The sequence below is a fragment of the Gigantopelta aegis genome, chromosome 11, assembly GCF_016097555.1.
Source record: "Gigantopelta aegis isolate Gae_Host chromosome 11, Gae_host_genome, whole genome shotgun sequence".
In the NCBI taxonomy this organism is placed as follows: domain Eukaryota; kingdom Metazoa; phylum Mollusca; class Gastropoda; order Neomphalida; family Peltospiridae; genus Gigantopelta; species Gigantopelta aegis.
In genome coordinates, this window is record NC_054709.1 from 13,714,858 (window position 1) to 13,726,350 (window position 11,493).

Sequence of the window (11,493 nt, forward strand, 5' to 3'; positions counted from 1 at the left end):
GTATTTCTCCATTGTTTCTTGTCTGACATTGTCACATCATACTTTACTTTTAATAAAAATGTAGTACCCATAAGATAGACAAATCTTTGGTAAAATATTTGGATCAAAAGTGTTTTAATATTAATAATCGACAGTGTCCCATTAAAACCCCTACCACAAATAATCAAATCTGAATCCTAATATGCAAAGTAATTTCAAATATCACTGAAGAGCTTTAAACATAATCAGGTATAATTTATTTTCAGAATTATAAAAGATCTTTCAAGATTTGAAAGAAATACTAATTGTACTAGATGGGACATGGAATCAAATCGTTTCCAGCTAGCTGCTGAATTGGCTAAATCAAAGGAGATTCTTTGCAGTCTTTTTGACCTTCACCAGTCTTTTTCAGAGAGGCATTTTCTGCTGCAGCTGCTAAAGAAATATGCAAGTGTTTATCAATCAGATATTTCATCATTTAATCGGTCTTTGCAAGTTTTTTTTGCAATGCTTTATCGTAATTGTTAACTTTTAGACTACGGTACTGGATTAATTTTTGCAAAAACCATGTTGAGTGTGTACAAGTATTAAACTCATATATTCACTTAAAGGAAACATCACGTAACCACATTATAGCTCATTTTAAAAACAAAATGATATAAAAATAATATACAAATAAGTTTATACAATAAAATGACGTCAGAGCCGCTATACTCTTTCATTGTTTATATATGGAGTAAGGGGCGTATGATCTTTTCAGAGCCCAACAATGCCGTACTGTGCGGCCTTTGGGTGTCAAAATAAACAGTTTAAAAGGATCGGGATTATCTTTTTTCGGTTTTCCAAAGGATTGTATTCGAAGAAAGGCGTGGATATTTTATTGTAAAAGAAAAGATTGGACACCAACGCCGTATAGTACTTTGTGTTCCGTACATTTTTCACCTTCAAATTACGAGACTTTTCCAGCAACGAAAGAAAGTTACGGATATCGTAATGCTAGAGCAAAATTATTTGTAACAGCTATCCCTGATGTTCACCTATTACTAGCACCAGAAGAGCCAAAGACGCCAAAAACATCACGAGGGGCATATGCTAAACGAAGACGAGCTGAGGTAAGTTTATCTGTTCATTTCATTTTCTTGTGCATGTCGAAATACTTCCATCCCAACTTCCAATAGAAGTGTTTTGGTTTTTTTCATTATCAATAATTACACAGTAATTTGATAATTTTAGGACTTTCCTTTGACACATAATACTTATAAATATTAGGGTTACCTTCCCTCTTAACGGACTAGATAATGCACGTGTACCTAAAAGAAATTACTTTTATTTTCAATATTTTTGCTCTCACCAGCACGAATCGGAAAGAGAGAAACTGTATGTTCCGGGGGAATATTTAACATGGATTTATGTAGATCTATACAAAAATACTATTATCAATTAATTCTATGTTTTGACCAGAAAGTTAATTATTGATAATCCACCAATTTACAGAATATTGTATTCATACCAAATACATCCATTTTATGAATCCAAACTGGTGTACACATACAATTAGTATTGTGTCAAAGAATTGTTCAAATACAATATGTGCTGCTAAAATCTTTTATTCATTAACAGATACAGGTATCAAACATGTATTGGAATATATAAACCAACATTTCTCCAGTGAAGGATATATGGTAGCCCCACTTCCATGGCTAGTAATATTCAACGTTGGGCTAGTAAATAACTACTATTGCCATGCCCAATGGCATTTTTTGGGTTAAATGTTGCAGTTAAGTCTATTTTGTAAATATGAATATCCTGCCCCAACCCCTCAATGTTAGTGTTTTTAGACTTTAGGTGACATATTTGATTATTACTGTTATTTAGTAAAATTGTATTAACTTTCAAGTAAAGTAGAGCTAGTAAATTTATAAAATCACTGATCCCATGGCTAGTGGATTTTATAAACATTCTAGAAGCCCTGAGGATATAATCGATAAAGATACATAATACAAGATAAAACTTGGGTTGGGGGAATTCAAATCAATTGTGTCGTTGAGATTTTTGCTATTGTCAATCATCAACAGTTTAATTATTTATATTAATATACATTGTTGACGGTTTGGCATATCAGATAATGATGAACAGAAAGAAGAAACTGTCCAAAAAAACTATAATTTCTTTACTGACTGGGGGTTTATATTTTGAATTCGAATTAAATCAGATTATCATAAAAATACCAACAAAAGGCAAAATATAATATATTATCTAAAAATATATAATAAATTGCAAACAATAATTCTACAGAATTAAATGTCTTGCCTACCCTACCATAAACTTATTCAGTGTCATTAATAGTGCATCTGTAGATATATATCCATCTCAATGAATGTTAATTTTTTTTTTTTAAACATTAAAAAAAATTAAACTTCAAAAAATTTAATTAAAATTTTTAAATAATAAATTTTGACATGCACTGGGATGAACATTCATAGATAGAACTATAAATGCAGCTTTACTGATGCAGGACATATAATTTATGAGAAATGTAGCTACATTTGTACAATCAGTGTTGAGCTAAATGCAAAAGTTGATGCTGCAGCCAACGAAAAAGTAATACCTATACTTCGTCTGTTTAGTTTGTACATGTATTGTAAAGATAAGACAAAAATCACCAGACTTAGCAACTTCAGGATAACGATGTTGTTGACAACTGGTATGGTTACTGGTTATAAAACTATATTATATGAATATTGTATGAGAAGTTTATTTTTGCTCGACAGTTCAATTAATTAGGATTTTATGAACTTATTTTGATAATGAAAACACTTAAAACCAGTAAATATAATGGTTTCATAATTAACATTGTTTCATCAGTAGTATTTGATATACATATCATTTATTAGTTGTTTAAGTGAACTGGACAAAATGTCACGTCCTGGCTCGTACTGAAATTTTAAAAAGTAAATATTACATCATACAGGATATTTTTTTAGTAATTTGCTATATGGCATTTAGAAATAGACTGGATATTGTATTAAACAGTGTATTTCAATAAGCAAACATTCTACCAGGAGAGTAGAGTTTTGGAAATAACTGCAGTGTTAAAAAAGTGATGTCCATTTTTGTCACATCCTGGCACATTTTACTTTTCACTTTATAAGTCTTTTTTTTTTGTATACGAAAAATGAAATTAGGCCTGACATGCTTATACTACTATATGTAATGAATCCGGGTCATTTCGCCCTTATTCTTATTCGCCCCCGAGTCGTTTCGCCCTTATTCCCGTTCGCCCCGAGTCATTTCGCCCTTAGAATGAGTCGTTTCGTCCTCCATTATGAGTCGTTTCGCCCCTATGTATTGGGGTTGTCCGAAACAAAATGTGGACAACTACAATAAATTGCTCCTACCTTAATTACTCATTATACTACAAAGATATATTTGTTTAATACCGATTCTATTCGAGATCAAGAAAAGGCCCAAAGAGGCCCAAATTCAAGTAATCACATAGGCTACTCATGCTAAGGATGACCTGCTAATTAAGCAGACAATCCCCTGCAAGGCTATATTGTACCAGGAGTAAATATCCCTTCAGATTCTTTTAACTGCTAATTAAGCAGATAATACCCTGCAAGATTCTCTTGTACTTTTAGTTTCTCCGAGCTGCTAATTAAACAAACAATAGACTCGCTCAATGATTACATCTGTATGTGATTTTTTAAGGGGAACTCTTAGTTTGTACCCAAAATGAGTATATTCTCACAAAATCTTTTTAAAACCCCCACAAAATATGCTTTATTTTAAAACATTTTAATAACAAAATACGCATTATTTTAACAAAAATGTCATATATAGCATACAACAATTTTTTTTTTAAACATATCTTTTTAATGACTTTTTTAATGTAAACTGAAGCAAATGGACCTAATTAGAAGAAAAACACACAAAATGTAATAATATATAAATGGTGTTTATGGGTTCATAAAGGGTTACAAATTGATAACCTATATCTGATTTGCAACTAGAGTCACGTAAACAAATTATTCATCATTCACAAACATTTAAACATGAGGGCGAAACGACCCAGTATGTGGGCGAAACGACACGGGGCGATTGGGAATAAGGGCGAAACGACCTGATACCATATGTAATGAGTCTATAAATGATAAAAACTGCATTTCAATTTAAAAAGGATTTTTAGTGAAGGAGATCATAAGAGTCAGAATGTCACATCCTGGCTTAAATCATTACCATGGAATGACCCATATATAATATAGTCGATGATTCCATGAATCTCTATCCAGTGCCTCATTTATAGGAGGATTGCCACTTGCAAAGATATCCTTTACTGGAGATTTCATCCCCACAAAGAGGACTGTCACGCTAATAATAGTTTACTAAATAAAGACAGTGTATAATTATAATATTGTTAAACAATAATATATAGAGGATTCGTCACAAGTGTTTTTTAATGTGGAAAATATGAACCGAGTCTATGTTAATCGGTATTTGTCGAGGCTCTACCGAGACAAATACCGATTAACTAGACGAGGTTGATATTTAACATATTAAAAAACATGAGTACTGAATTCTATTTATCCTATAACACTCCAAAAATTACATTTTAATTATTATTTTTTGTAAATCATAGTACTAAAGCCGCCACCATCGGTAATATGACATCATCACGATTAGCACAAATTAGTTTGACGTCACACGTTTTAAACGAATCTTTGAAAACATTACGCTCAGGTATACAGGCCTTGTTGGCTCATAAGCAAATGACCCATCCACAGTAACAAATTACCTCAAGACCTTGCAGATTTGCATACCATTATTAATCGGGTTAATAAACTAAATTATCACATGGGTTTATGACATGGATATCATGGTATGTAGACAGGGCTCAAAATAGTGGCCTGTGAAAAGCTATCCAATTTATAGACCTACATGTATGATATAGCAGGTGAAATAGAAATTCACTTGTTAAAACCACCCAAAAATGTGCATGTCTATTTACAAAAGACATTATTTTTACAATTAACTCATTTGCTATTTAGCTTATGATTCTGTTAATAGTGTTATATTTTAATTCCTTAATGCTCTAAAATAAATCCCACAGGTCCTAATTTTCCACACTATCCCAAAGCCATCCAATGCCCTGTCTTATTTCCAGCAAGCCATATTTGTTCTTAGCAGGACATTTGTTTTTTGGCCATATTTTACTTTTTATTTTAACCCTGGCCAGAGTTCACCCTCTTCATTGCCAAATTAGCACATATTGCTAATTTTTATACATGGTGGCTATGTACAACATTTTGTTTCGGGCTAATATTAGTAATAAAATAATCATTAAATAAGCAGTTAAAAATTAATTTTCAACAGAATACTACACATATATCTGAACATTTGCTGAACAGAAATTTGTTCCGGTGTGACCCTCTGCCTGGTACACATGCATATATACTATATAAATACTCATGCACATACACATATATTACTTCATGCCACACTATTTCATGCAAATCATTATTTAGTTTGAAATGAAGATCATCAGAACTTTATTCAGAATGCAAATTTAGATAAAAACTATTTTTTAAAGATTTGATGTATTCTTTTAAAAACCAGTTACATGTGTGTGTGTGTTTATGTCTCTTAGATGTCCGTTAGCTTTGTACTTCCACACACACACAGAGATAATCCAAACAAAGAACTACAAAAATGTAGATAGCAAGGGATTAAATTACTAATTAGGGGCAATAAACTGTCTGCTGGTGCATGTACCTGTAGATGTGTGGTGTCACTTCAAGAAGCATGAATGCTTTGTATTCAGTAACAAAAGGATTTGTCTCTATGCATCTTATCCTAAGGGCAATGAATTCACTTCACACATAGGTGATAATTAAAATCACAGGTGCAGTGGGACCAGGTGTGTTAAGTATATTTAAAATAGCAACATTAAAAGATGTCTCTTAGCTTTGTACTTTACAAAATGCATGCACACTCACACCCTTTTGTGATCCCCATTATTGGAAATTAAATATCATTAATACTGCAGATGCTATTGTGTTCATAATTACAAATTAATTCCAGTTAATCTGAATTTATTTAGTTTTCAATGCATCCTCTGATTTTGCTCACAAATGTATTTTTATTTTCAGGTTCTTCAGGAAATAAACATCGAGACCTATGCCAGTGAAAGTAATCTTGATGGTGGTAATAAAAAAACACCATTACCAAAAGATGCCCCTGCTGTATGTGATACTTTTGTTCAGAGTCCATCAGTATTGTGTGAGGATCCTGTACCCGATTTAAATGCAATCCCCAAATGGAATCCAACAGTGAAAAGGCAGCAGGAACAGAAACTTGTAAATAAACCACAACAGAGAACAAGAAGGATCCAAGTCAAACCAAAAATAAAGGATTTTTGTGTTCAACACTGCCCAACCACTGTTTCAGTGGGTATTCAGTGTGATTTATTAAAACCTGATAATGATCAGATACATGCAGATAAATGCAGTGATCTTGAAGACAGTGGTGATGATGATGACGACAGTGATGATGATAGCGATGACCCAGATTATGTCCCTCTGTTTGATGATCTTGTGAAGATGATTCTGAATTTGACGAAGAAGAACCAGATATACAGTCATACATTCTTAATTCAAATTCATTGCCAAATGACGAGAGACAATATTTGATTGCCGAGAATGCACTTGCTGACTTAATGTCAGTTTGTCGACTGTGCAGTGGGATCTGTACAGCTACTGTAAAGAACCAGATCGGTTTCATGGTGACTGTAACGCAAGAATGTGCCAATGGCCATTGTTACACATGGCAGAGTCAAAAGAATTATAAAAAACTCCCATGGGCAAATTTGTTTATTTCTGGTGGTATTTTGTTCAGTGGAAGTAGTCCATCAAATGTGATAACTTTATTCAACCATATGAAAATACCATGTATCTCTGTAAGGACATACTACAGAATCCAGTCGTGCTATTTGATACCTTGTATAGAGAAGTGTTGGGCAAAGTATCAAAATGACCTGATGACAACTTTGTCAGGTGCAGATCTCTCTTTGGGTGGTGATGCTCGGTGTGATTCTCCAGGACACTGTGCCAAATATGGTAGCTACACCTTAATGGATCTGGAAAGAAAACTTGTCCTTGATGTTCAGTTAGTACAGGTAAAAGATATTATTTAGCATTGTTATTTTTTTCATCTATAATTTGAAGGGTGTGATTACTTACTCCCCTAAGTTACATCATGGAGAGCCATTTAAGATAACCATATTGATATAATATGATTTAAAATAACCATATTGATATCATACCATTTAAGATAACCATATTGATATATTATCATATAAATTGATATGCTATGGGGAACTATAGAACTAATCCCGGGGGAGTGATGTGCATGAGAGTGATAAGTCCCCACAAGGTCTGATATGATTTACTGTAATCATCATTTTTCCTTTAGCAATTAATATTTTCTTTTTTATACTGTGGGTCAAGTTCGAGTGATAGCACAGCGGAGTACTAACTATTAAAACAAAAATTATGAAGTGCTTATAAATACTGATTTATCAGTAAATTGGCGTGCATTTATATAGTATTACTATTTGGTGTGTGTGTGGGCTGGTTACTAGTCATTTCGTACCATCCATTTCGTACCATAGTCGTTTCGTACGATAGTGCTTTGGTCATTTCATACCTTTTATCCCGTACCATAATGTTTGGTCATTTTGTACCCAGTATTTTATTTTTGTCAGCTGCACAATAAATGATTGAGGTGCAAAATGACCAAGGTACGAAATGACCAAACAGACACGGTACGAAATGACTTGGTTCCAAAATGAGCAAATAACTATGGTACGAAATGGTAAAATTGGGTATGAAATGACTATGGTACGAAATGACTGGTTACTGTATGGCTTACAAAACATTTGATATGATCAAAATTTACAGGTATTCCTATATATGTTATAATTTTTTAAGTGTGTTTGTGCTTTTTTGTACAATTATATATCTTATTAATTTTTACTTTAAGGTAAATGAAGTAAAAAATTCACAGAATATGGAATTGGAGGGGTTGAAGAGGTCATTGGAACATATTAAGAAGTTTGGCTGTCATGCACTAGAACTGGTCACTGATCGCCATGTCCAGGTGAAAAAGTACATGAGAGAGACAGAAGGCCAGACCAGGCATTATTTTGATGTTTGGCACATGGCTAAAGGTTAGTTTAGTTACTGGTTTTACAAATTAATTGCATCCAATAGTTATAAAATGGACATGTATTTAAGAAAATAAATCAAACAAGATATTATTATGTGCTGAAAAATAGAAATGTGTCTACTTTATCATCCAGCAGCATTTATGATGAGGGTAGGTATGCAGGTCCCACCCTGTCCACTGCCACATTGTTTAGGGTTTTCTTTCTAAAACTAGAATTACCAAATGTTTGACATCTAGTAGCCGATGATTAATAAATCAATGTGCTCTAGTGGTGTCATTAAACAAAATTTTTAAGACCTCCTTGGGTGGCTACTGATCTCTTCCCCCCCCCCCCCCCCTCCATCTTGTGAGCATATGTATACAAATAAAAGTACATAATTCAGGAAATAACCAGGGAACATTTTCTATCACATCTTCATTTGCTATTTAAGTCTAGAGATTGGTACACAATTGTAAAAAATGTCAAATAATAGTTTCTTTTCTTTTGATTTGCAACTGTTGATAATATATATTTTAAAAACCACATCTTCCCTGATAACAATTTGTATTTTTCATACAGGTGTTAAGAAGAAACTTGAAGCTGCCTCTAAAAAGAAAAGATGTGAAGACATTATTCCATGGATACATTCCATTTCCAATCATATGTATTGGGTATCGGGAACAAGCAGCGATGACAAAGACATGAAGCTGGCGAAATGGAGGTCTGTTTCAAACCATGTAATTAATGTTCACACCGGCCATGGGGCGAAATTTGCTGCCTGCGAACATGAAACCTGCAACACTGAGAGAGTGTGGCTCACAGCTGGCAAGTCAATTTTTTGTTTGTTTTATGTTTAAAACCTAGTGTTTATATAAATATATTTAGCGCGATATTCCAATGATCAATTATAATCAAAGTTGATTGGTTAGTGTATACATACTGATTTTAACGGATTATTGATTATGAAATTCCAACTAATTCCCAGCACTTCAAATATCAGAGTAATAATTTATGCTATACTGTTCTGTATCATGTCTTTCAAATTTTAGATAAGTATTGCAAAAGAAAAGAATAAACAATATTAAATTTGTAAAATCTCTGCATTTGGCGGCTTTATGTAAATTCTGAGTTTCATTATAAATATGTTTATATTTTCAGGATCAAGATCCCATAAGTTGGTCAAGGCTATCATCAACAGCCCATATCTGCTAAAGGACATTCCACATTTATCTCCACTGCACCAGACATCATCACTAGAGGTGTATCACAATGTTGTAAATCACTTCGCCCCAAAAAGTACCCATTTCTTCATTTCTGCTATGAAAGCTAGGTAAAGTATACCCAGATAATTATCTTTGTTGATTATCTTAGTTTAGAAAATGTTTAGTAGTCGTATATTATTTGAATGACAGATGTCAATATTTTCTTTTAAATAATTTGGGATGTTAGTATTATATTGCTAAAAATAAAATTAAGGTTTGTTTTGTTTAACGACACCACTAGAGCAATTGAATTATTAATCATTGGCAACTGGATGTCAAACATTTGGTAGTTTTGACATATAGTCTTAGAAAGAAAAAACGCTACATTTTTCCATTAGTAGCAAGGGATCTTTTATATGCAATATCCCACATCCTTTGATATACTAGTCATGGTATACTGGATGGAACGAAGGATAGCCCAATGGGCCCTCTGACGGAGATTGATCCAACAGGGCTACATCCCACCCCTGCTTAAAATAATGATCGGAATGTAATTCAGTAGTATTTGCTAACTTAACATGTTTTCCCCATGCTAGTGTATGTCAAAATGTCTTACTAGTATGTGCAAGTTTGTTTGGGCAAGTGTATACAAGACATTTTATTTATTCAAAGAGTAGCATATGTAAATAGACGCACATGCACGAAGGCCAACCTGTATAGAAACGATGTAAACCACTTTACGCACTGTTCTGAGAATTGCTATAGCTTTGTAATTTAATCACATTCATACAAAATCTACAATGAATTGCATTAAAATTACATTTTGTTATAAGTTTAAAACCAAATACAAAGACATAAACGCACTCTTTAAACTACATGACGTCATTTTGTGTTTGCCAAATCGTGATGTCATATTTAGTACCAACAAGGTCATTGGTTTGGAAGCGTCAAATTATCCAATAATACTGTTCGTTAAACCAATGCAGAATATTTCTCACTGAGAAAATATGAAAAATATTTCCTGCTACGAGTGACCTCTGGGGTAATAATAGCAAATATCTCTCACTTCTCTGTAAACCGTAAAGCAGCATTCTCGTTAAGAGATGGGTCACACCCAAGTGTCAGCCCTACAATAATCAGAACATACAAGACTGTAGTCGTTCTGATTTAGGTATTCGCACAGTACGGTTTGATTGCATACGACAAGTTGTGCAACTAATCGCATAATGAGAACGCCCAATACCATTCTCCAATAGGTAACAAATAGCCATACATGATACAAATATCAGATGTTCTCCAATATGGTTGTTGATATACAATATACATTTAATTTTCAGACTGCATCTTGCTGCTTTCCATTATAACGAAAATGGAAATAAAGCTCAAGTCGTAACAAAGGATGGCAATCTATGTTGGCGATTGGTTTATCCCAAAGCAAAGAAAGGAAAGGATGCGGTCATAAAAGCTGTGAAGGAATCCTCTAGCTACAGTAAGTAAACACTGCACAGTAATAATATTTGGTACATTAAACTACATATATATTATAGATTCAGGGTGAGATAGTAGAGTATTTACCTCAACCAGTGTTATTCCCCATTCAGACAAATGCTGTATGTCTATTTGCCACATACTGTACTGTTTACTATCTCACATATGTGAAATTGCATATAAAGTACCTGCTGCAGATGATAAATAATAAATGTAGCCTTTGTGATAGTTACAGGTTCCTCCCAAGATTATTAGATCTTCGACACAGAATACTAGTAGCTATAGTATAAAATGTTGGAGGTGTGCTCAAATATACCATTATTATATTACAAGGAAGAACTAATCAACAGTATAATGCCTGTTGCTTCATTTTATATGTTTTCATATTTTTAAACTTCATTTTCAGAGTATGTGGATACACTGATGGAATCTTTAATGCAAAGGCGATACCAGCTGGATAATTACGGAGTTGCAAGAACAGATGTCAAGCAGACAATGTCAAGCATGCCTGGATTCTTAACAAATGACTATTACAGAGTGGAGAAACAGAAGCTGTGCAAAGACACAGATCACGATTCAATGCTATTTGATAAGCTGTTTATGTGATGAATATCAAGT

The 11,493-nt window shown here is 33.3% G+C and overlaps 1 protein-coding gene across 1 annotated transcript; it reads left to right on the forward strand.

Annotated features, from left to right (window-relative positions):
• Window positions 1-6,577: 6,577 nt before the first annotated feature.
• LOC121385028 lies at window positions 6,578-11,481 on the forward strand. Its single transcript, XM_041515563.1, has 6 exons — window positions 6,578-7,153; window positions 8,020-8,206; window positions 8,765-9,010; window positions 9,344-9,515; window positions 10,725-10,876; window positions 11,282-11,481. Exons 1-6 carry the CDS (start codon window positions 6,695-6,697, stop codon window positions 11,479-11,481), a joined length of 1,416 nt encoding a protein of 471 aa, XP_041371497.1. The 5' UTR covers window positions 6,578-6,694.
• Window positions 11,482-11,493: the final 12 nt, after the last annotated feature.